Raw genomic sequence first — 22,141 nt, 5'->3', positions numbered from 1 at the left:
CGAGTAGAATAGATGATAAGTCTTTGAACTAACATCTTGAAAGTACGAAATTATTCATGTTCAAATCGTTTAGATGCTATGGAATTTTATTCTTGATCAAAGATAATGAAATTAATTTTGCTATTTGGTCAAATAGTTATATAATCTTACGAAGCCAACATTTTTGTTGTAAATATAAAAATCGAAACTGTGTGGCATGTAACTAAAACTGCATACCGCTAAATAATGTTACCGAAAAATTTGAAATTTATAGTGCGTTGCGAGATTTTGCTCTTCAGCCATTAATTATATCCTGTAAAAAAAGGTAAAAAATCAGGCATAAAAGATGGTGGGGTTAGATATACGGCCCCACGGTGGGCGCCAAATGTTCCTGTGTGGATCCAGACGCTCCGAGGTATAGCTCGTCTAGTGGGAGTTCGAACCGGCTTTCCTTGGAGCACAAAGTGTGGAATGTCGCCGTCTAGTGGGAGTTCGAACCGGCTTTCCTTGGAGCACAAAGTGTGGAACGTCGTTTGTGTGCTGGGGAGACGGCGTTTGGCACCTAGTGTAAAGTAATTCAGAGTAAGACTGAATGTATTGCGTACCTCTAGCTTAGTGGCTTGCTAGTATATATAGAATTGTTTGTGAGGTTTGTTATTTGTTATTCGTATCTTTGCTGCTACTTTGACGGGGTCTTCGTTTAGTGCTTTGGTGGTTAGAATTTGTGATAGTGCAATTAGAGAGATTTGGGTTGGCATGTAGTTGTTTGATTTGATAGGATAAATCTGTTAGAAGAGCAAAATATGTACTCTCCACGTACTCCTGATATAGCACGTATTTATTTAGTTTTAATTATATTCCGATTTATAAATTTATTTGAGCCGAGTTATAGCCAACGGATCAATTCTTATTATTATTATAGTGACGTCTATGGTGGATATGGGAGAACCGTGGCTAACGTGGCTAAGAAGTAATAGCCAATCCAAATATGACATCTGGTAGGAATATGTTAGAAGATCAAAGCCATTGACCCGGCTAATCACAGTAAATTCTCTAAAAGATGTATGGTAGATGTTTAAGATCACTAAACCAATGTAATTAAGAATTTGAATATACAAGTTATTGGTGATAAAGAACGTGGTCGTTTTGGGAAGGTTTGCTGAGAATCTTCCAACCGTCAACGCGACGATAATTTTCGGCGAAATGTCAGTGTAGCAGCAAGTGAGCAGTTGGTGATAAGGGCCGATATTGAGAAGCGCATGGGAGGACGTGATGCATTGACGGAGTTGTGAGGTTAGAGAAGCAGAGGAGAACATTGTCGGTGGCAATTGATCGCAAACACTTATAGGGCAACCCGAAAGCACATTGTTGCAAAAGCTTCAAATGATGGAATCAATCGCAAATCTATTAATATATAATAAGAAAGTAGTAGTTGGTTTGTTGACTGACAAGTGTATAGGTTTGTTGAATAACAAGTAGCGCTTTGTATAATCAACAAGTGGCACATGTAAATATAACCAAAAATCAATTTTCTCTTTTCTTGACCTTTGGTTCTTTGCTGCGTCTAGATTACACACTAGCTTGACCACCGTTTTATCCATCGTATAGAGCGGCAAACCAAATTTCAGTGAGAATTCAAATTTCAAATTTGGGATTTATTTCTCTTCGAAGCCCGTCCATTTTCTCTCCTCTCACATATTCTCCTTACAGCCCACTTTCCCACCGTAGCAGTGAAGAAGAAACCACGCCGGTGAAGGGAAGCGCGATGGAAGAAGCAGAAGAGGGAGACAACGGAGGCGACGGCCGCAGTGAGAGAGGTTGTCGTCGCCGCTGAATCAATTGAAGAGAGAAAATAGAACAGTCAAGAAGAAAGGAGGCTACACCAAGAGAGAAAGGAAGAGGAAGGAGGTGACGACAGTGATGGAGGCCACCGCTGCTGCTAAATCCACCGCCGGAGAAGAAAGTCATTGGAAAGAGGGGAGAGCAAATAATTGGAAGAAGAAAAGTAGAGAGGAAGACCCGAAGCAGAGAACGTAGGAGAGGAGGAGCCCTTCAGCTACCATAAACGCTAAATAAAGGGTTTACTTGATCCAATAGCCATCATTCTATGGTCTCACAACACCCTTACTTCCACTATCTCGGTTCAACCAACAAGCACATTCAATTTAATGCAAGATCAATTCACAAAACAAATCACATATATAGCAAGAACACATACACAATTAACGAGCACAAAAATTTATCACACCCAAGCAAATATAACCAAATGCATACAACGAATGTCTGCGCTAACGGTTAAAAGAATCCAAGCATGCTTGCAATTGCATCCATAAGATTCCAGTTAGCTAATGGCAAAAGTAATGTAGTATTCCAGTTAGTCTCGTGTCTTTTATTTTTAAATACACAACAAACAATTTTTTTTCTATCTGAACATTATAATTAATGTTGATATACAAACTATAGACAAAATTTTAAAAATAAAAAACTGAGCATATATAAAAGTATTTACAATTTCTCATTCCTCTCTTGGGATCCACCTGCTCCACCAAATGCTTTTCCTGCGTCTGCTGAGCTCATCCATACTCTCATTTAAGGTTTTAATGATTTTCCTCTGAAGTTTAAGTGCAGAAGCTAGAGCGTTTCTCTGTGCATTAGCCTTCTTCTTCTTCTTGGGTTCAATTTCCTATAAGGAAGGAGGAAATTACGTAAGACAAGATAGCAAATAAAAACTGAACTTTATACCACTGCTTAAGATGGAGTTAAATAAGTGATTTACGGTTTTGGTGCCTATAAAATTTTCCTTGTGGTTTTGGTCCAAAAAGTTTTCAGAAGTAGGCATAATTGGACTCTGACATCATCCCACATACAGATCGATTTCTTATCCATAATTCAAAGTAGGTGGTTACTTCAATGAATACATCTTCATGTGAAGATGATATTATGAACTGATAGATGGTTTGACATATTTGACTGAACATGTTTGACTAAACTATCTAATGATACATAATATCATCTTTAAGTAGCCACCTTCAAAGGATATGTAACCATCTCACCTAGTTGATCCGTATATGTCGAATGACATATGAATCGATTTCACTTTTGAAAAATTTTCGGATCAAGACCACAAGAAAAGTTTTTACAAAACCAAAATTATATATCGCTAATTTTAAACCACAAAAAACTTATTTAAATAATGAAGAACATGATATATACTTTTAGTTCAAGGAGCTGAGCTTCAGTGAATCCACCATCCTTCTCAGTTCCTGATTTTGCCATTAGCTCAGTGACCCACTTGGCAGCTTCTCCGTAATCCTGCTGAGTCGCTCGTAAGAGCTGCAGCCTCAGATTTTGCATGAAAGATAGTGCCAACAAACCTTCTCTATCGAAGAAAGGATGAGTCAATGCCGCTTTTGCGCTCAGCCTTTGCCTTGCTTTGTATCTAACCATTGATGTCAGAAGTTCCCATCCTATTCCACCATCTAAATCCAACAAATCAAATCCCCTCCTAAGTTCAGGGCCACATCGAGGCTCTACGCTTTTTCTCCAAGTAACCAAGTCATAGTCGCACCTCTTTAATTGACGGTTGAATTGTATAAGGCCATTATCGGTGCGTAAACCCGGGAATGCCTATAAGAGAATAATAGTATAAAGCATGAGATATTTGAAATACCAGCTTTATCATATGGCACATTGAATTACTTGTCGCCATCGTTTAAATGTTTCCCCTAATTAAAAATCTGGTCCAGATATATGGAAAATTATCAACAAGGATAGCAACATTTCATAATAGATCAACACAATAGGATTAACAAAAAGATGTGCATATGTATAAACAAAGTCTTTAACTTAAAGCTACTGACATAGTGACATGCAGTCGTCTATGTCCATGAGGTGATTTATAATGATTCATCTAACATTCATGTGAAATCAATTACAGATATTGACTGATTAATTCCAGTAATAAGAACAGAAGCCGTCACAAGTTCATCAATATTTGTTACTCACCATTTGAAGAAAGATCAGACCAGCACTATAGATATCAAATCTGTCGGGCAAATTCAACTGTTAGAAACAAAGAAAACCATCATGAGCAAAAAAGACATCATTAAATCATAAAGAAAAATACATAATATAAAATTATAAATGATAATTTAACTGCAGATGATTCGTAAGCAATATTTAACCTGCCATAAAACCGGTGAGAGTGCAGTTGCTACAGGAGCCGAGGGTGCAGATGGAGTTTGTGTGCTCATGATATATTGCTCTGGTGCGGCATATCTGAGGTAAAAATCATAGAAGCCATATGCGCATTTTAGAAATACAATTTCATTCAAATTATTAGTACACAATTAAAGCTGTAATAAAATTTCATGAACTTTGAATTTCATCTACTTTAAATCTGTGTACATTAGACATTAATGTAATCTCTCTAAATTTGGCTTTACAATTAATAAATTAATGTAGTTAGTCTGTGATTGCATAGCTTGTTGTTTCAGTAAGGATACTCCCAACTTTGATTGCCACTTCAAAAGGGATAAGAATGCATATTAATGAAACCTCAAATACGTGAACAACCGAGACCTAATTTTCGACTTGCCTCATTAACTAGCATCATAAAAAACTCATTAACTTGATGCCTTGAAAACAGAACTGATTCTCATTAATTGAGAGCTTGATTAAAAACAGAAATATACAAATAAATTCCAATAATAATCCAAACCAACCAAAAGAACTTGGCAACAGTACTAGCTAGTAAACGTAAACAAGAAATTAATTAGGATCATTCATTCATTTATTCATTAATCCATGTACATCTGGATCTCAATTGCTAAGAAGAAAATGTATATAAGAGCAAAGTAGAGGATTGCATTATTAGGGGCATAAAAGGAAACTCAGTTATAAGTTAGTTAGGGTGAAGTTAAGAGTTTGTTAGAATGGTTGTTAGTTGTTACACTTCATCTGCTGTGTATATATATCCTTGTATATCTTCTGCATAATACACATTGATAGAATAATTCAGTTTTTTAGCTCACAAGTTACAATAGTTTTCATTCCTTGCTATATTCATCTCTTGCTGCTAATGTGCATGAAACAAAATGGAAAATCCACTTGTTTGAAAATTGGCAAACTCAAGAATTGCAGGAATCTGAACTAACCACCCTGGAGTTAACAGAATGAAGGAGAATCACCGACACAAAAACTGGACCCGAATCAGCCTTAGGTTCAAACTCCTTCAGCAATTAATTGGTCACATTCACTCTCTTATTTCAATATGGCGACTTGTTGGAATGAGAATGAGAATGAGTATGCGATGTGGGAACGGGGCCTTAAAGGAAATGAGGCAGAAAGTGTTGATGGCTTTAAAGGGAAATTTTTGAAATAGTTCATAAATAAAAAAAAAATAAAAGCTTCCATTTTCTAATTCCACTAAAAGAAAAATGAAAAGAACCCATTACTAAACTCATTAAGCATATCAAATAAAAAATTCCAACAGTAGATTTCTTTTCTTTTCTTAATATTTTTTCTCCTTTTGAAAGCAGGCAACAGTGCTATTTTTTTATCAAATGTCGAAGAAGATACCTTGGATCCAAGAGAAACTCCTTGGGAATATAGTTAATGCCAACTCGCAGGTCTGCAGCAGCTCCAAGATCAATGATTTTGAATGTTCGCGACCCTGATCCCAGGATTAGAAAGGAAACAAGATCTTAATAGGGGTTTTTTCTTCTTGAAAGAAGGAGCTCAGCACAATAAAGTGGAGTTTATTACAAGGTAAACAATAACACAAAATAAAGACTCAATAAAAGACATACTAAACAAAAGAAACCCTGATCTTAACTTTGATTATGAAAACTTTTCATCAGGGAGGGAAAAAAATAAGATATGCAAGGTTCAGATTCTTACCTTCAGAGAAAATAATGTTCTGTGGCTTAATATCCCTATGCACAATGCCAGTTGAGTGAAGACCGTCTAATGCAAACAACAGTTGCCTCATGATTGTTTGAATAATTCTGTTTTCTCTTTCGACTCCCTTCGGCAAGTCCTGAACCTCACCCAGAATTAATGTTTCAACCTGTAATTTGCGGCACTAATCACTATGGCTGATACCGGAGACATAAGCATTCATGACTTACCAATAAAGCATAAAATTGAAGAGTTTAATATGAACAAAACGCTTCAGAAACATAGTGAAATAATGAGTAAAGGCTACGGAATATTATTGTAATAATTTCCTACTACTTTATCAGAAAATTGTAAGGTTAATACTTAATACTATTAAAATTGATGATTTGCATCACGACGAGTAACGAGACTACTAACATTGTATGGAAATTCTCTACTCTGCAGCAAGTCAGCTAGGGTAGCATCCCCTTCAAACCGCCATATAAGCCAGTATTCGGGAGCCTTCTTTGAAGAGCTCTGCAAATGGTTTGTGATTATGAGGACAACTGCTATAACTAAAACTAAACTGTGAACTTATGTAACTGAAAAATGTCTTTAATTTCTCCATACAACTATGATAGTGAAGTTCATGAAGAAGTAGTAGTTTTAATTGAGCAACACCTCAAGAAACCCGTATAGAAAATCTGCGCAGCTGCTTGCACAAGCTCTCCGTACGCGCTCATTCATCCAAATTTCTACGGCACCATATTCAGTAGCTTTCTTCAAGACTAAGTCACCTTCCTTCCATTGAGAACCAAAATAGAAGCATAAGTCATACCAATACTATTCAAGCAATCTAACATTTCTAAATCTCACAGGTGCTGAGGCACATATGCCACTCATTTTTGTTTCTTGAAAGCATGATATTCATGAGCAATTAAACTTAAAATGACACCGTTTTCAAAAAAAAAAAAAAATTCATAAACAAATGACATGAAAATTCAATGATCTAGTAAAGTGCACCATGAAAAATGCAAGCAAGAACCAACTAAGGCAAAAAAAACATAAGTGAGAAACTCCATTATTCTAGTAGCTTCCAAATAGGCAGCCCACAAGCATCCTGCATTAACATAGGATCTGCAAAGGACCATAGTAGCTTCCAAATAGAATAGTAATTAATTAATACCTTTGAAGAGGGCTTGGACGGTGTTGCTCTATAAACTACTCCAAAGGATCCCTCCCCTAACTTCTTGCCCACAACAAAGTCATCCTGCCAAAAACAATAAACCAACGTCAGCAATAACAGTTACAATCAAGAGCAGAAGCAATATTAACAATTAACCTATATGAACCAAGCATTGTTGAGTCATGACGCGATGAATCAAACAAGTAGTGGGTCATATTTAACATTTAAACCATTAACATCTAAATATTTTATAGTAGCATTATCCATGGTGCACTCTAGCTAAATGGACATATACTAAAATCAAAAGTAATGTAAATTCTTAACAGTGAAGTACTAATTAATCAACCATAATTTTTACTTCTATATAAGTAACGAAATAAGAGATATTATAGAATGAAAATAAGAATTGGCTAAAGTAACATAAAGAAAAAGAAATGAAGTTGAACTGAGTGACCTTTCTATAAGTGGGTCTGAACAATCTCTCAACAAAAGCAAGAACAAACATGTCAAAGAAACCAGGTGCAACCCCAGGTGTGGCCCAAAGGTAAGAGAGAGCACTCAAAGCAAGAACCGCACCAGGAACTGTAAGAGTCAACCCATTTGACTTTGGTAGTGTGCTCCTATAAATTAGGTCCCCACACTCCATCACAGTGCAAGGGAGACCAACCCCAACACCCACAAAGAGGTTGTGAATGGAATCAAGAACCCATTCACTTGCACCACCACCACCACCTAATGCAAACACTTGAAAAGGAGGCTTCTTTCTACTGCTGCATGGTAGAGAAGAAGGTTTGATTCTGAATCCATGGCCCAGAAAGAGGGATTTGTTGTGCTTTCCTTTGTTTGCTTGGAGCTTTGTTAACCCTGCTCCTATTCCACTTGTTGCTACAGTGGCCATGCCAGTTCCTCAGTTTACACTTCCTGGCTTTGTGGTAGAAAAAATGGCGGAGAACTTCACTTCATTGTTTCTTTTCTCCTTCCGTTTTAGACCACAAGTTTCTTTTTCATTTTTTGATTTCCTTTTTGTTTATTTTAAATTGCAAACACTAATATCAAATCAACAACAGTGAGGGAACAATTCATTTTTCTTTTGTTTTAACTTTTCAAGTTTTCATTATATACTTCTTATCGGGCTTGTTTGGGTGAGTTTTTTAAAAAATATCTTTTTTCGAGTTATCTTTTTTTAAAAGATCTTATGGAGAAGTAAAAGTAATTTTATGTTTGGATATCTCATATAAAAAGGTCTTTTTATCAATCAATTATGTTTGGGTATAACAATATAAAAATACTTTTTTTTATTTATTACATGAAAAATATTTTTTTTTTAAGGAAAAAAGATCTTTTAAAAAAAGATGTAAATTACAGCTTCTCAAAAAAGATTTTTTTTTATTTTACTAGTGCTTTTACTTTTACTACTAGAAATTTACCAAACACGTTAAAAAATAAAAAAAGATCTTTTTTTATTGAAAAAAGATCTTTTTTTAACAAAATAATAGCGCCCAAACATGCACTTAGTATTACCAATTCTACAGTGTCTATATGAGTATGAATAATTGTAATTGATTTCGAGATGAATTAAATATATTCTAGGAAACATATAAATCTTTCTCCTATCACTTTAATTTGTATTGATTAAAACCATATATCATTACTAAATAACGAGACGATAAAAAATATAATAGATATTAGAAAATTCAATCAGGTAAAAAAATTTTCTTATATTATAATCTCTGATTTAAATCTTTATTATACGATTATTGTGTGTGTGTGTTATATTTATATTTATTATATCTGCATATTGATAGTTATTATTTCAGTATTTAACTATTTATTGTGGCTGAGGATTTTGGGAAATGGATTAAGGAATAATATCGGTCACGGATAGATACTAAATGGAAAATTCTGTGGTGCTGGTGAAACGTGTCCCGCTTTGGTGCGAACTGCTGTGCCGTTCATGCGTGAGGAGCTATTCAACCGTTGCAGCTTGTACCAGGAGAGTTCAGCAGTGAGTCCCGCAGCTCAGAGAACGTGCATCATAAATTTCAGCTACAGATTGCATCGAGTATGGTAATGACCTTAGTTTAGTAAAGTAATTATAATATAATATTTATTTATTAGAAATGCTACACATCCTTGTAACCATATAATTAAGTTAGCCCAATACCAAAAAAATCAATACCATTAAATGAAACGTGAAATACACGCGCCCAACACACACAAAATCGCTCTTGCCCACCGCTTCTTCTCCCCCACGCTTCTTCTTCTTCTTCTTCTTCTTCTTCTTCTTCTTCTTCTTCTTCTTCTTCTTCACGTTCGTCTTCTTCTTCTTCTTCTTCACGTTCGTTTACGCACGGAGCGTCTTCTTCTTCTTCGCCTTCTTCTTCGCGTTCCTCATTCTCCTCCTTTTTTACATTCCTTCTTCTTCACGTGTTTTCTTCTTATCGTCATTCTTTTGTTCTTGTTGCTGCTGTATTTTTTTTATCTTTTCCTCCTTCTCTCTCTGGTGAAGAAGCAGTAGAAGGTGAGGAAGAAGAGTTTTGAATAGTGCAGAATGAACCGAACACAGTACTCATGGTGAACCGAACACAATACAATTGTATAGTATTGAGTGAACGAAACATAATTCATTATATAAAATCAAATTCAAACAGCTTTCTGCAGAATAAACCGAACACAGTACTCATGGTGAACCGAACACAGTACTCATGGTGAAACAATTGTATAGTACTGAGTGAACGAAACATAATCCATTATATAAAATCAAATTCAAATAACGCTGCCTACAATTTACATATTATCAATTCAATTCAATTCAATTCAGTACACCTCTGTCCATTTAATTCAATTCAAATTAGCAATTACATTCCATTCAATTCGATTCAAAATTGAATAATCCAAACTTTGTCAGTTTAATTCGTTTCAGAAGAGTAATCCAAATCTCTCTCCTGTTTATGAAAAAATTATGAACCCCTAAACACTGAACCCTAAACCTTAAACCCTAACCACTAAAACCAGAACCCTGAACCCTGAACCCATAAACCCTAAATCCCTAAAACCCTAAACCATAAACCCTACACCCTAAAACCTAAACCTTAAACCCTAAACCCTGAACCCGAATCCTGAACTCTGAACTCTGAACCCTGAACGCTAAACCATAAACCCTAAACCTTAAAACTTGTACCCGAACCCTGAACACTGAACTCTGAACCCTGAATGCTAAACTCTAAACCCTGAACCCTAAACCTTGAACCCTACTGTATACCCAAAACTCCTAAAACCCTGAACCCTGGCCCCTAAACCCTCAACCATGAACACGGTGAACCGAAATTAATACACGGAGCGAACCGAAAGTTTGAAACACACTGAACTCCTGTACACTGAACCATGAACCCATAAACCCTAAAACTCTAAACCCTGAAACCCTATCGTCATTCTTTTGTTGTTGATTTGCATTGCCTTTGTCGTTCTCCTCTAGTCGTGTTCATTGGTGAACGAAATTGTGATCATACTTTTCACAACTCCGCACAACTAACCAGCAAGTGCACTGGGTCGTCCAAGTAATACCTTACGTGAGTAAAGGTCGATCCCACGGAGATTGTCGGCTTGAAGCAAGCTATGGTTATCTTGTAAATCTTAGTCAGGAGATTAATGATAAGAATGATTTTGTTTATGAAAAGTAAATAACATGAAATAAATAGTACTTGTGATTCAGTAATGAGGAACAGGTTGAGGTTTCAGAGATGCTCTGTTGTCTGAATCTCTGCTTTTCTACTGTCTTCTTCTCCAAACACGCATGGCTTCCTTCAATGGCAAGCTGTATGATCCTCTCAGATGAAAAATACTAGGTACGGTTTCTGCACGGCTAATCAACTGTCGAATTTCTCGTCTCAGATGAAAAATACCAGGTACAGTGATAAACCATTATTTTAGGGTTTATCTTGTGCTCAATTGAGTGGTTTTTATCAAGTATTTGCACACTTATTCATACTAATTGCATGGTTTTACATTTTCCTTCCTAATCTTGTGCTATGATTGGAAACATGCTTCTTTGGCCTTAATTTTGCTATGTTTAATCCCTTCTTATTACCATTCGATGCCTTGATATGTGTGTTAAGTGATTTCAGGATTTATAAGGCAGGAATGGCTTAGAGGATGAAAAGGAAGCATGCAAAAGTGGAAGGAATACAAGAAGTTGAAGAAATTGCTAAGCTGTCCAGCCTGACCTCTTCGCACTCAAACGGTCATAACATGAGCTACAGAGGTCCAAATGAGGCAGTTTCAGTTGCGTTGGAAAGCTAACATCCAGGGCTTCGCAACGATATATAATTTACCATAGCTGCCTTAAAGATAGGTGACTCCCATGTGTGGATCACGTGCACGCGTGACCTGGAGAAAAATCAATCCACGCATACGCGTGGACGACGCGTACGCGTGACAGTGCTGCGTGCGGGACGTATCAGAAATTGCTGGGGACAATTTCTGGGCTGTTTCTGACCCAGTTTTTGGCCCAGAAAATACACATTAGAGGCTATAAAGTGGGAGAATCCATTCATTCATTAGAACAACATTCATAATTGACAATCTTAGGTTTTAGATGTAGTTTTCTAGAGAGAGAGGCTCTCTACTCTCTCTAGGTTTTAGGATTTATGATTTCTCTTAGTTTTAGGATTATTTCTCCTCAATTCCAGGTTCAATGTTCCTTTAATTTATGTTTCTCTTCTACTTTTATTTATTCTAATACTTTGGTTTCTTTATTTCTCTTGGTAATTACTTATATTGCCAAATTGGCTTATGAACTCTTTATGTTAGATTTGAATTTTTGTTTAATGCAAATTGAGGTATTCCAGATTTATGATTTTAATTTAGCTTTTTACATTCTTAGCTTAAACTGATTAATTGGTGACACTTGAGTTATCAAACTCCATTGTTGATTGATAATTGAAATTTGCTGGTTGATTTGGATCCCTCTAAAGCTAGTCTTTCCATAGAAGTTGACTAGGACTTGAGGAATCAAATTGATTAGTCCACTTGACTTTTCTTTATTTAGTAAGGGTTAACTAAGAGGGAGCAATAAACAATTCTCATCACAATTGATAAGGATAACTAGGATGGGATTTCCAATTTTCATATCTTGCTAAGAGCTTTATTAGTTATTATTTTAATTCTTGCAATTTACTTTTCCTGTTCATTATTCAAAAACCCCAAAAAGATAATCTTCCATAACCAATAATAAATACACCTCCCTGCAATTCCTTGAGAGATGACCCGATGTTTAAATACTTCGGTTATCAATTTCATTAGGGGTTTGTTACTTGTGACAACCAAAACTTTTGCACGAAAGGATTTCTTGTCAGTCTAGAAGCTATACTTGCAACGAGAACTTAATTGTGAAAATTCTAGACCGCGCGAGAGTTCTGTTCGTCATACAGCTATCGCACGGCTAATCATCTGTATGTTCTCACTAGTGTTGGAATAGGATCTCTCTATCCTTTTGCACACTATCACTGCGCCCAACATTCGTGAGTTTGAAGCTCGTCATAGTCATCCCTTCCCAGATCCTACTCGGAATACCACAGACAAGGTTTAGACTTTTCGGATCCCAGGAATGCTGCCAATTGGTTCTAGCCTCTACCACGAAGATTCTAATCCCACGGACTCGGTCCGTGGATTAGAGACCCAAGAGATACGCACTCAAGCTGTCACCCAATGACTACGTTGAGCTCAGATAGAATGGGAGTGGTTGTCAGGCACGCGTTCATAGAATTGAGAATAATGATGAGTGTTACGAATCATCATATTCTCTAGATTGAAGTACAAGTGAGTATCTTAGAATAGAATCAAGCGTGATTGAATAGAAAACAGTAGTAATTGCATTAATCCATTAAAACACAGCAGAGCTCCTCACCCCTACCTATGGGGTTTAGAGGCTCATGCTGTAGAAGATACAATATGAAATGTAAAAAATGTCATGAGTTACAAAATGAATCTCTAAAAGTAGTTTTTATACTAAACTAGTAACTTAGGTTTACAGAAAATGAGTAACTAAGTGCAGATAGTGCAAAAATCCACTTCCGGGGCCTACTTGGTGTGTGCTAGGGCTGAGCATTGAAGCTTTCACGTGAATAGGCCATTCTTGGAGTTAAACGCCAGCTTGGGTGCCAGTTTGGGTGTTTAACTCCAATTTTGGTGCCAGTTCTGGCGTTTTACTCCAGAAAATGGTCTTTGGCTGGCGTTTAACGCCAGTTTGGACCATCAAATCTCGGGCAAAGTATGGACTATTATATATTGCTGGAAAACCCAAGATGTCTACTTTCCAACGCAATTGAGAGCGCACCAATTGGCATCTCACTCTCCTGAGGAAGTTTATGTTGGATGGCCATTTGTGCAGATGACGCGCATGCATCAAGGACGCGTACGCATGAACAAGTTTTGTGCTTCTAGCACACTTCCAGCCCCAAGCCAGCACAACTCTCTGCCCAAACACTTATTTACGTCGATTTTTAAGGTCACGCGTACACGTCGATGATGCGTACGCGTGGAGTGCCAAAATCACGAATGACGTGCACGCGTGGGGTACGCATACGCGTGGGCTTGTTTGTGCGAAAGGCATCATTCTTGCGCCACTCCCGCGCAACTCTCTGTTCATTCTTATTTTTTATGCACACCCATCTGACGCGTACGCGTCGGCGATGCTTGAGCGTCGGGTGCTATTCTCTCTCTTTTTTTATAAATTATCTGGCTCCTATTCTAAGATAGTTGCATGATCTGAAAAACAGTAAAAACTTAGTAAAAATCAAATAAGGAAGAAAACTACTACTACGAAAAATAGCTAAGGATACGAATTTATCAGGTTGCCTCCCAACAAGCGCTTCTTTAACGTCATTAGCTTGACGGTCAGTTCTGCTAGTTCAGCAGATGAGTGGACCTCTGGTGATCAATCTCGCCTCCAAGATAGTGCTTCAGCCTCTGGCCATTCACTGTAAATTTCCTGTCAGAATTCTCTTCCTATATTTCCACATGACCATATGGTGAAGCTCTGATAACTACAAACGGTCCTTACCACCGAGATTTCAGCTTCCTGGGAAAGAATTTGAGCCTTGAATTATATAGAAGCACTCTCTGTCCTGGCTCAAAGACTCTGATGGCAATCTTTTTGTCATGCAGTAGCTTGGTTCTCTCCTCATAGAGCTTGGCATTCTCATAAGTTGAATATCTGAATTCATCAAGCTCATTCAACTGAAGCATTCGCTTAATTCCTGCAGCTTCTGAATCAAGATTTAGGTACTTGATTGCCCAGTAAGCCTTGTGCTCTAGCTCGACTGGCAAGTGACAGGCTTTGCCATATACCAAATGATATGGGGACATGCCAATTGGAGTCTTGTACGCTGTCTGGTATGCCCAGAGAGCATCATCAAGATTCCTAGACCGGTCCTTTCTTGAAACACTGACGGTCTTCTCTAGAATCCTCTTAAGTTCTCTGTTGAAAACTTCAACTTGTCCACTTGTCTGAGGGTGATAGGGAGTTGCCACTTTATGACGGACTCCATATCTATGCAGAAGAGAGTCCAACTGTCTGTTACAGAAGTGACTTCCTCCATCACTAATGAGTGTCCTTGAGACACCAAACCGGCTAAAGATATACCTCTGAAGAAAACTCATTACCACCTTGGCATCATTGGTGGGTAGAGCCACAGCTTCCACCCACTTGGACACATAGTCAACTGCTACTAGAATATAGTTGTTTAAATGTGAGGGTGGGAAAGGTCCCATGAAATCAATACCCCACACATCAAATAACTCAACCTCAAGGATCCCCTGCTGTGGCATTTCATAATTGGTAGGAAGATTTGTGGCTTTTTCACATTTGTCACAGTGCTTCACAAATGCTCTTGAGTCTCTGAAGAGAGTCGGCCAGTAAAACCCGCTCTGAAGGACCTTTATAGCTGTCCTTTCACCACCAAAGTGGCCTCCATAATCAGAACCATGACAGTGCCAAAGAATCTGCTGTTTTTCTTCATCTGGACACATCTCCGGATGATACCATCTGAACACCTTTTAAAAAGGTATGGTTCCTCCCAAATATAGTACTTTGCATCAGCCAATAGCTTCTTCACTAGTTGCCTACTGTACTCCCTTGGGATAAAATTCATGGCCTTATAATTTGCAATGTCTGCAAACCATGAAGCCTGCTGAATGAGGAACAATTACTCATCAGAAAACGTCTCAATCACAGCTGTGGGTGGTTGTACTCCTGCTTTAGGCTCAATTCTAGAGAGATGGTCAGCTACTTGATTTTCTGACCCTTTCCTGTCTTTTATCTCAATATCAAACTCCTGAAGGAGCAACTCCCATCTGATTAATCTTGCTTTAGAATCCTGTTTGGTTAGAAGGTACTTCAAAGCAGCATGATCAGTGTAAACAATAACCTTAGAACCAAGTAAATAGGACCCAAACTTATCAACAGCATACACAACAGCTAATAATTCTTTTTCTGTAGTTGTGTAATTCCTTTGAGCATCATTTAACACACGACTGGCATAGTAAATGACATGTACAAGCTTACCATGCCTCTGTCCTAAAACAGCTCCTATAGCAAAATCACTAGCATCACACATTAATTCAAATGGTAAATCCCAGTCAGGGGGAGCTATAATGGGAGCAGAGGTAAGGTTTGCTTTCAGAGTTTCAAAAGCATGCAAACAATCAGAATCAAAGACAAAAGGAACATCAGTAACCAACAGGTTGCTTAAAGGTTTAGCAATTTTAGAAAAATCCTTTATAAATCTTCTATAAAATCCTGCATGACCCAAGAAACTCCTGACTACCTTAACATTAGTTGGTGGTGGTAATTTTTCAATTACCTCCACCTTTGCTCTATCAACCTCAATTCCCTTACTTGAAATCCGGTGTCCAAGAACAATACCTTCTGTAACCATAAAATGACATTTTCCCCAATTTAAAACAAGGTTTGATTCTTGACACCATTTCAAGACAAGAGATAAATGCTTAAGGCAGGATTTAAAAGAATTACCAAAGACATAAAAGTCATCCATAAATACCTCAATAAACTTTTCAACCATATCAGAAAAAATTGAAAGCATACACCTCTGAAAAGTTGCTGGAGCATTGCAAAGTCCAAAAGGCATTCTTCTGTAGGCAAATAATCCAAAGGGGCATGTGAATGTTGTCTTCTCTTGATTTTGAGGGTCCACTGAAATTTGGTTATATCCAGAATAGCCATCTAGAAAGCAATAAAATGCATGACCAGCTAACCTCTCAAGCATCTGATCAATGAAAGGCAGGGGAAAGTGATCCTTCCTTGTAGCAGTGTTGAGCCTCTTGTAGTCTATACACATTCTCCATCCTGTGATTTTTCTTGTAGGAATAAGCTCATTCTCTTCATTCTTGATCACTGTCATCCCTCCTTTCTTGGGAACTACATGTACAGGACTTACCCAAGGACTGTCAGAAATAGGGTAAATAATGCCTGCTTCCCATAGTTTTATTACCTCTTTTTGGACCACCTCTTTCATAGTTGGATTGAGTCTCCTTTGTGGTTGCACAACTGGTTTAGCATCATCTTCAAAGAGGATCTTGTGCATGCACTTGGTTGGACTAATCCCCTTCAAGTCACTAATGGTCCACCCAAGAGCTGTTTTATGGCTCTTGAGCACTGAAATAAGTGCTTCTTCTTCTTCAGGCTTCAGAGAAGAGCTAATAATCACTGGATATAAATCATTTCCACCCAAGAACACATATTTCAGAGAAGGAGGTAAAGGTTTGAGTTCAAGCTTGGGGACTTCCTCCTCCTTTATTGGCGTGTTCATCAACTCCTTTTGGGGTGGTGAATCATCAACTTCAACTAATTCATATTCAGAAATAGGATCCAGAATATCATCAAGTACCTCAGCTTCCAATACTTCTTGAATAAGTGGTTCAATAACATCTATTTTCATACACCCCTCAGAATCATTAGGGTGCTTGAGGGCTTCAAAAATATTTAGGACCACCTATTCTTCATTGACCCTCAGGGTTAATTCACCCTTTTGCACATCAATCAAAGCTCTACCTGTAGCTAGAAAGGGTCTACCAAGAATAATAGAGGATTTTACATCCTCTTCCATGTTTAATATAACAAAATCAGCAGAAAAAATAAAAGGTCCTACTTTCACAAGTAAATCCTCAACAACACCTACAGGTAATTTAATAGAAAGATCAGTAAGTTGAAGAGAAATACGAGTGGGTTTTACCTCCTAAATTTGAAGCTTTTTCATTATTGAAAGTGGCATGAGATTAATGCTAGCTCCAAGATCACATAAAGCTCTCTGAATGGTGACATCTCCAATGGTGCAAGGAATCACAAAGCTCCCTGGATCTTGCATTTTCTCTACATTCCTTGGTTAACACCACTGTCTCTTGTTCCTTCCAATTCCTCTTGTGGGTCAACAATTCTTTCATGAATTTAGCATAGAGAGGCATTTGCTCCAGAGCCTCTGCAAAAGGAATGTTGATCTGCAGCTTCTTGAAGATATCTAAAAATTTAGAAAACTGTTTTTCTTTGGAAGCCTTCTGAAGCCTCTGAGGATATGGCATTTTTGGCTTGTATTCAGGGGCCTTTGGCAAGGTGGGATAGTTGTCAAGGGAGTCAGGAAATGGGTTGTCTATATGTTTAGGAGGGGCATGCTCTACATCTCCCTTCTTCTCCTCTGGAGCTTCCTTTTCAACTAGCTCTTCATTGGCCTTGGTCTCAGAGCCAGCTACTTTACCACTTCTCAATTGAATAACCTTACAATCTTATCTTGGGTTCACCACTGTATCACCTGAAAATGTACTTGCAGACCTTTCAGGTATTTGCTTGCTCAGTTGGCCCATTTGCACATCTAAGTTTCTAATAGAGGCTCTGGTTTCCTGCATAAAACTCCTCATCATCTCCCAATTAGAATCTTCTTGGGATTTAGAGTTTGCCTGCTGAGGTGGTTGTTGCTGCTGAGACTGAAATTGGCGGTTATTGTAATTGTTCTGTTGGAAACCGCCCTAAGAATTATTGTTGAAGTTCTGAGATCTCTGAGGTTGGTCTCTCCACCCAAAATTTCGGTGATTTCTCCATCCCTGATTGTATGTCTTAGAATATGGATCATTGTTGGGATTCCTAGGACCACTCCCCATGTAATTAACCTGTTCAGAAGAGGGTTGAGCATAATCATAATTATCATTTTGCACAAAATTACCTGCCATGTCATAAGAGACTTCCTGTAGTGGATTTTGGGTGTTGATAGCTAAGACTTGCATGCCACCCATCTGTTGATGAGTAAGTAAATTTATTTTTTGAGACATAAGCTTGTTCTGAGTAAGAAGAGCATTAATAGCTTCTACTTCTAACACGCCTCTCTTCTGAGAGGTCTCAGAGTTCACAGGATTCTTGTTTGATGAGTATAAATATTGGTTACTAGCAACCAATTCAATAAGCTCAATAGTCCCCTCTGGTGTCTTCTTCTTATGCAATGAACCCCCTGCAGAGGTATCTAAGCTCATCTTAGACATCTCACCCAAGCCTTCATAAAAGATATCTAGTTGGGTCCATTTGGAGAACATGTCCGGAGGGCATTGCCTAGTCAGTAGCTTGTATCTCTCCCAAGCTTCATAAAGAGTTTCACCCTCCTTCTGTCTGAAAGTCTGAACCTCCAACCTGAGCTTGGTCAGCTTCTTTGCTGGAAAAAATTTAGTGAGAAACTCAATAACAACCTTTTCCCAAGTATTCAAACTCTCCTTCGGTTGGAAATCTAGCCATAGCTTTGCTTTATCCCTCAGAGCAAACGGGAAGAGCATGACCCTGTACACCTCTGGGTTCACTCCATTTGTCTTCACAGTATCACAAATCTACAAAAAATCAGATATAAACTGATTTGGATCTTCATGAGGGAGCCCATGATACTGGCAGTTTTGTTGCACCAGGGTGACCAATTGTGGCTTCAACTCAAAGTTGTTTGCAGCTATAGGGGGTACCACAATGCTTTTTCCATAAAGATCCGCAGTAGGGGCAGAGTAAGAGCCAAGCACTCTTCTTTGTTGATCATCCCCATTCGGATTTGCCACATTGGCATTAACAGCATTATTATTATTATCCATAGTGGACTCTGCAGCCTTGTAAAGTCTTGCTTGTTGTAAACGTCGCCTACAAGTCCTTTCAGGTTCAGGATCAAAGTCTAACAAAGGTTCCTTGTCCCTGTTCCTGCTCATAAACAGATAGAAGGCAAGGGTGCGGTAATTTATAACCCACAAACTAACCGGCAAGTGCATCGGGTCGTACCAAGTAATACCTCAGGTGAGTGAGGGTCGATCCCACGAGGATTGATGGATCAAGCAACAATAATTGAGTGATAGACTTAGTCAGGCAAACAGAAAGTAATGTTTGGGAATTAAAAAGACATTAAACAATATAAAGAATATTGAAGAAAGGCAAGTAAGTAAATTGGGAATAAACTATGGAAAAAACAGTTAAGGTTTCAGAGTTATCTAATTTTCTGGATTAACTTTTCTTACTAACTATTTTAATCATGTAGGATTTAATTTATGGCAAACTATATGTGACTAGACCCTAATTCCTTAGACCTTTCTAGTCTACTCTAAAATTCATCAACAGCCAATTCCTTGGTCAATTAATTACAATTAGAGGGTGATGATCAAATTCCAGTTTATATGCCACAAAAACTCTAATTACCCAAAAATAAAAGGATTATATATCACGTATCCCGTTAAATCCAGATAATTAAAATTTAGGAGAATATATTTTTAAGCTGTTGTTCAAGTAAAGAGCTTTTTCAAGTTATACAAGAACTCAAATAGAAAGAGGGTCATACTTCCGTTCCACCTAAATTTATAAGATAAAGAGCGAAAACAATTCTTAAATTATAAATCCATACATGAATTAAAATAGAAAAAGCAATAAAATCAATCCATACAAATAGACAGAGCTCCTAACCTTAACAATGGAGGTTTAGTTGCTCATGGTTCAGAGAATAATAAGGATTGTAAATTGAAATGGAATAATGTTGTGTTGAGATGGAATGAAAAGTTAACTAATTCCAATCCCCTTTTATATATAATCCTAATAAATTTAAAATCTATCTTCTAAAACTAAAATAATATCTTTTCCTATTTTAAATTAAAAATTAAAGTTTAAATCAGAATTAATTAAAGCAATCAGTATGTCTTCAATTTGATGGATGGGGACCACTTGCTTCATAGGGTCCACGCCTAACTTGGAGTGGCAGAATCATTCTTGTGTGAATCTCCCTTGAGTTTCTGCTATCCCCTGGCTCTAGTCTGTGTTTCTGAGCAGAAAACTGGGTCAAAACTCGGCCTGAAATCGCCCCCAGCGTTTTCGAGTTTTCTGAATGTCGCGCATGTCACGCGTACGTGTCAGTCATGCGTACGCAACGTGTACGCGTCAGTCACGCGTACGCGTCGATGGCCTTTTTCGCGTGTCACCCGTACGCGTTAGGTACGCGCACGCGTCGCTGAGCAATTTTGCTTTTCACGCGTACGCGTCAAGTACGCGCACGCATTGCCATGGAGAGCTCCAAATCGCGCGTGCGCGTGCCTGGTTAGCTCCTTGGCTTCTTTTTTTTTCTGCAGAAACTCCATCAAATCCCTCCGAATGCTACCTAAAATAAATAAAATTGCACAAGATTCAAAGTAGCATCCATAATGGCTAAAAGATAATTAATTCTTGATAAAACTTAACAAATTAAATACAAATTCACGAGGAAAAGGTAAGAAGGATACTCGCGCATCAGTACAGGCATCCTCTAATGTGCATGGTATCATAAAGCTTCCGGAATCTTTAAGATTCTCTGGTAAGCTTTCTAGAATGACTGCACTGTATTCTTCAGTAAGGAAAACTTTTTCAGTTTCTCTCCAATCCTTCTTATGACTTAAGATCTCTTTCATGAACTTAGCATAAGAGGGTATTTGCTCAAGTGCCTCTGCAAACAGAATCTTTATTTCAAGAGTCCTGAGATAGTCTGCAAAATGGGCAAATTGTTTATCCTGTTCCGCTTGGCGGAGTTTCTGAGGATAAGGCATCTTGGCTTTATATTCTTCAACCTTAGTTGCTGCAGGTTTACTGTAAGACCCGGTCAATTAACGACTAACTAACCCATAAAATGAGAATTTATTCTAGAAAGCCAAAAATGTTATTTTTATGGCTAAATGTGATAGAGGAGATTGAGACGAGAATTTCGGTACCAATTTTATAGAAATCGGACCAAGATTGGGCCGAACGGGCCAAACCGGACCAACCGGACCCAAAGTGGGCCCTTGGCCCAACTAAACTAAATCAAAACCCTAGTTTTCAGCACTCTCTCTCCTCACAACACACTAAACACGCTGAAAATGGAGGCTATGGAGGGAAGAACACTCTCTCAAGTTCTTTCTCTCACTTAATCTTCAAACCACCATAACTTTTGATCTAAAGCTCCGATTGCCGCTCTGTTTACGGCCACGCATTCACCGCGGAGAGCTCTACAAAACCCATACAATTAATCTTGAGGTAAGCCACGTTTTACTGTTTGAAATTCCAGCCCTTGATTTCGAGTTTCATGAGTAAAAATGTTGAGATTTTGGGTTCTTTGATGTTATAGGACCCAACTCTCTTGAAGGAGAAGGTTAATCTTGTCTCTTTGGACCTTGGGTGTGGTAAGATTCTCAACCCTAGTGTAATTTGTTGTTCTATGAGGTTTGGGCATTGAGATGTTGTGTATGGGTATGATGATTGTGGCTTAGGTTGTGTATATGTGAATATTGGAGCTTAATTGGTGATTTTGGAAAGCTTGGAAGAGGGTTTTGTGTGATAAAATCTGTTCTTGGAGGTGTTGATACCTTGAGAGCTTGTGGACAAGTGGTTTGGAAGTGCTCCGGTTGAGCTTGGGAAATTGGCTAAGGTATGGTTTCGGTTTCCCGTATCTAATATGTAATGTGGTAGGAAATACTTAGGCTAGAGGCCCTAAGATAGGCATTGAATTGATGATGTTGTGGAATGGTTGAGATATATGATGTGATCATATGTGTGATTATGAATATTGATGCCTTGATTGT

At 38.0% G+C, this 22,141-nt stretch overlaps 1 protein-coding gene across 1 annotated transcript; it reads right to left on the bottom strand.

Moving 5' to 3' along the window:
* On the bottom strand, nt 2,208–8,051 carry LOC107643782 (serine/threonine-protein kinase STN7, chloroplastic). The gene is made up of 10 exons (XM_016347522.2): nt 7,500–8,051; nt 7,046–7,129; nt 6,541–6,660; nt 6,298–6,396; nt 5,881–6,049; nt 5,560–5,653; nt 4,164–4,257; nt 3,985–4,041; nt 3,193–3,606; nt 2,208–2,662 (listed from the first exon to the last, which is right to left on the bottom strand). The coding sequence occupies exons 1-10, from the start codon at nt 7,941–7,943 to the stop codon at nt 2,495–2,497; spliced, it is 1,743 nt and encodes a 580-aa protein (XP_016203008.1). The 5' UTR covers nt 7,944–8,051; the 3' UTR covers nt 2,208–2,494.

The sequence above is a fragment of the Arachis ipaensis genome, chromosome B05 (assembly GCF_000816755.2).
Source record: "Arachis ipaensis cultivar K30076 chromosome B05, Araip1.1, whole genome shotgun sequence".
NCBI classification, from domain to species: Eukaryota; Viridiplantae; Streptophyta; class Magnoliopsida; order Fabales; family Fabaceae; genus Arachis; species Arachis ipaensis.
This window is presented reverse-complemented; position numbering and strand designations above follow the sequence as displayed.